At 35.7% G+C, this 4,213-nt stretch overlaps 1 protein-coding gene across 1 annotated transcript in view; it reads right to left on the reverse strand.

Annotated features, from left to right (window-relative positions):
• Positions 1 to 2,343, reverse strand: part of LOC126896226 (uncharacterized) — an 8,974-nt gene extending 6,631 nt beyond the window's left edge. The window contains exons 1-2 of the mRNA XM_050668833.1: positions 1,929 to 2,343; positions 7 to 1,877 (exon numbers count right to left, since the gene is read on the reverse strand). Coding sequence (XP_050524790.1) covers positions 7 to 1,877; positions 1,929 to 2,343 — 2,286 coding nt within the window. The remainder of the gene's footprint in view (positions 1 to 6; positions 1,878 to 1,928) is intronic.
• Between the last annotated feature and the right edge of the window lie 1,870 nt (positions 2,344 to 4,213).

Below are 4,213 nucleotides of genomic sequence, written 5' to 3' on the forward strand. Positions count from 1 at the left end.
CTTCACTCCGGCCTCCCATAATCCGCCAAAATTTGGGGCACCAGGTGGGTTAAAGTGCCAATTGATCTCCTCGTCAGTCAGGATTTGTTGGACAGTTTTTCCAGTAGAGCTCTTTGCATACAATGCCCTTAGCTCTCTATGTGCTCCCACGAAATTAGTCCCATTGTCTGAATATATGTCCAAACATGTACCACGTCGTGCCATAAATCTCCTTAAAGCTGCTAAAAACGCGTCAGCGCTTAGGCTGCTAACCAACTCCAAGTGAATAGCTTTAACGGAGAAACATATAAAGACTGCAATATAAGCCTTGGTCAAAACAACCTTACGCAAACCATTACGAACGAATATAGGCCCAGAAAAGTCCACTCCACATCTGGCAAATGGACGCATCTGATTTACCCTTGCTGCGGGTAAATCACCCATGAAGGGTTGTCGAGAGATAGGCTTCACTCTGAAGCATGTAATACATTTATGAACAACGCGTCTGGCCAAGCTTCTTCCGTTTAGAGGCCAATATCTTAGACGTGTATTGGCTAATAAACCCAATGGTCCGATATGAAGTAACTTTAGGTGAGTGTGCTCGAGAATAGCGTCCGTTAGCTTGTGCCTTGCAGGTAGTAGAATGGGGTGCCTTTGAAATTCGGATATAGAAGCATGTTGAAGTCTACCGCCTACTCGAATTAATCCCTGACTCAGAAATGGATGTAGAGACTTTAGTTTGCTGTTAGTTGAAATGGGACGACCGCTTGATAACGCCTTCAGCTCTTCTGAAAATGTGTGCGATTGAACTTGATGTATCAAGACTCGTTCTGCATTAATCAATTCCGCCGTTGTTAAACACCCTTTCCTTCGAAGTGAAGAATTTGATTTCGCGTTACTCACGAATCTAAGTAGATAGGCCGTTATTCTACGCATGCGAGACCATGTACTATAACGCTCGATTACTTCTATGGGTTCATTACTTGTCAGTAATGTAAAACTAATGACCTTCTTCTCTAATATATTTTCTGGAACGCTCACGTCACATTTCTCCTGCGGCCACTCATCTTCTTCTTGTCGCAAAAAAGATGGTCCATTCCACCACATGTCATAATAAAGTAGATCTTCAACCCTCATGCCTCTTGATGCTACATCTGCGGGATTTTGTGTGGTGTTCACGTATCGCCATTGATTTGGATTCGTGACTTCATGTATTTGAGATACTCGATTAGCGATAAATGTCTTCCACATGCACGAGTTGCCCTTGATCCAAGCGAGGGCGACCATTGAGTCCGTCCAACAATTAAATGAAAAAGTACATATAGACAGCGTATCTGCAACCTTGCTTATAAGTTCTGACAACAAATGAGCAGCGCAATGTTCTAATCGTGGAATGCTTACAATCTTAAGTGGAGCAACTCTTGATTTACCACATAGCAGCCGGCTTGACCAATGGCCATCTGGGGTTTGATAACGGTAGTATATGCAAGCCGCGTAAGCCTTCTGCGAAGCATCGCAGAATCCATGAATGCTTAGGCAGGATGGATGTTCACATTTAATACTTCTTGGTAAGGCCAATTGATCAAATTTTTGTAGATTGTCTAAAAAGGCGTCCCATCGATCTATCATTTCTTGAGGTAGTAAATCATCCCATGAGAGTTTAAGTTGCCATAACTCTTGTAGAAATGCCTTGCCTCTAATAAGGGCTGGATCTGCAAGACCAAGAGGATCAAATACACGATTGAGGTCGGCCAGCATGGACCGCTTGGTAGTTTTCTGTTTCGAGACACCAAATTTTATCCGAAAGCTGAAATTGTCAGACATAGGTAACCAAACCAATCCAAGAGTTTTTACAAATTCATCATCGCCAATAGAGAGCACAAAATTAGAGGTAGTATCTGCACACTCGATGGAATTGAGCACTTCTGCTGAATTAGAGCATCACTTACGAAGATTTAGTCCAGCTGAGCTAAGTATACTAGAGACGTCCTTTATGAGACAAGTGGCCTCCACTACGTTTTCCGCTCCACTTAGGTAATCGTCGACGTAGATGTCCTTCGTAATAAAATATGCAGCCTTTTCTAAATTTGGGTTTTGTTTTAACGCTTCGTCAGCAATATAGATGAGAGAACGAGTCGCACTAAACGAGGCGCTCGACGTGCCATAAGTAACCGTCTGTATCTCATAATGATGAAGTTCAGAATCTGGAGAACCCCTCCATAGAATCCGCTGATATTTTTGATCATCTGGATGCATTCTAATTTGTCTGTACATTTTTTCTGCATCAGCAGTGACGGCAATAAGGTGCATGCGAAAACGTAAAACTATGGAAAAAAGATCTTCTTGTACCGTAGCTCCAATCATGAGAATGTCATTGAGAGATTTGCCAAAAGTAGTTTTAGCAAATCCATCAAATACTACGTGAACCTTGGTTGTTAAACTGCATGACTTAACAACTGGGTCGTGAGGGAGATAATACGACTTTTCTGACAGATTTGAATAAAAAGTATTATATAATATGAGCCTAAAATATACATACTCTTTTTTACAAAATTGTATATTAAATAATTAAATTTAAAAAAAAACGGTAGCACAGTGGGGTCGAGGCACAGTGTGAACGAGGCATAGATGGGACAAGTATAGATGATATCTGACAGTGATTAAAATCACTATCATAAGAAACGCTTCGATGCAAATCTGTAGATAGTGTTTCATTTAGAGAAATTGGTGGATTATTCCAAAAGCAACATCAACTCTTATTTCTTTAATTATATCCTGATTAGTAGTTCTTTGATTTTAAAATATAATATATGAATAAATACTAATTATAGTTTTTAAATTTAGTATGAAATTGTGAGGCCAGCTATGATGTATGGTTCATAGTGTTGGGCGGTTGATAAGAAAGTAGAGCAGAGAATAAGTGTAGCAGAGATGAGAATGCTTAGTTGGATGAGTGGAGTGACTAGAGAAGATAGGATAAGGAACGAGCATATAAGAGGATGTATAGGTGTTGCGTCAATCGTGGATAAGATGACAAAAAATAAACTTAGATTGTTTAGTCATGTTATGAGGAGAGAAGAATCGGAAGCTGTAAGAACAGTTATAAAAATGAATGATGAAGGAAGAAGAGATAGAGGAAGACCAAAAAAGAGATGGAGGGATGCTATTGATTGATCAAATGCGATTTGAGGACAGCTGATGTGAGCGTAGAAGATGTAGAAGATCGTGTCAAGTGGAAGCTTAGAATAAGGGTGGCCGACCCCAAGTAGTTGGTATTAAGGCAAAAAAAAAGAAAAAGACTACCAGAAATTCCGGTGGCAATTGACATAATATGATAGTAGTTAAGGAATGTACAATTTAGCATTTAGTTGGGTTTAAACAATATAGCATCAAATCAATTACCTACTCTATCGCTTGTATATTAATATACACTACACTTTAAAAATATTTGTTTAAATGAAAAAATATAAGATCATTTTTTTGTTTATAATTGTCTTTTAAAGAACTTTTGTACAAAATTTTTTTTTGTAAGTTAAATATTTTTTGAGAAAATTAAAAAAAGGTCATATTTTTGAACTTTTGCGAGGCTGTAAAAAAAAGCTCAATTTCAATCAATGAGGACTATTAGTATGTCATTATACATATTTTAATATGTATATTTCAATATTTCAATTTTTTTGCTATAAACTTTCATAAATCTTTATCAAAAATTTTTCATCAATTTTAAAGAACCAAAAAAAAATAGGTTAAAAATGAAAATTTGGACTGATTATTTTTAACATATTAAAAATCAGATCAGTAATAATTTGAAAACAATTTTTTTTTCTTTTAATTATTTTTTATAAGTAAATAGTAATAATATAAAAAATTAGAACTGATAGATAAAGTCTAATTGCAGATTTGAAAACTACGCGAAACTTTGATTTAGAAAAGTATATTTTTGCTTCTGATGAAAGTTCCTTGAAGTCCAGTGCATTCATTTATAGTAACAAACAGTTTTTATTGATAATTATTGTATCAAGCCCTTTAAATTTTTATACACATAAAAATAAAGCAAAATACAACTTAATTATTTTTATAAATTCTCCGTTTAAATTACAATATTAAATTATTGAATATCAATTTTATACTAAATTTAATAATTATAATTAGTATTTATTCATATATTATATTTTAAAATCAAAAAACTACTAATCAGGATATAATTAAAGAAATAAGAGTTCATGTTGCTTTT

The sequence above is a fragment of the Daktulosphaira vitifoliae genome, unplaced genomic scaffold (assembly GCF_025091365.1).
Source record: "Daktulosphaira vitifoliae isolate Bord-2020 unplaced genomic scaffold, ASM2509136v1 Scaffold_1, whole genome shotgun sequence".
In the NCBI taxonomy this organism is placed as follows: Eukaryota; Metazoa; Arthropoda; class Insecta; order Hemiptera; family Phylloxeridae; genus Daktulosphaira; species Daktulosphaira vitifoliae.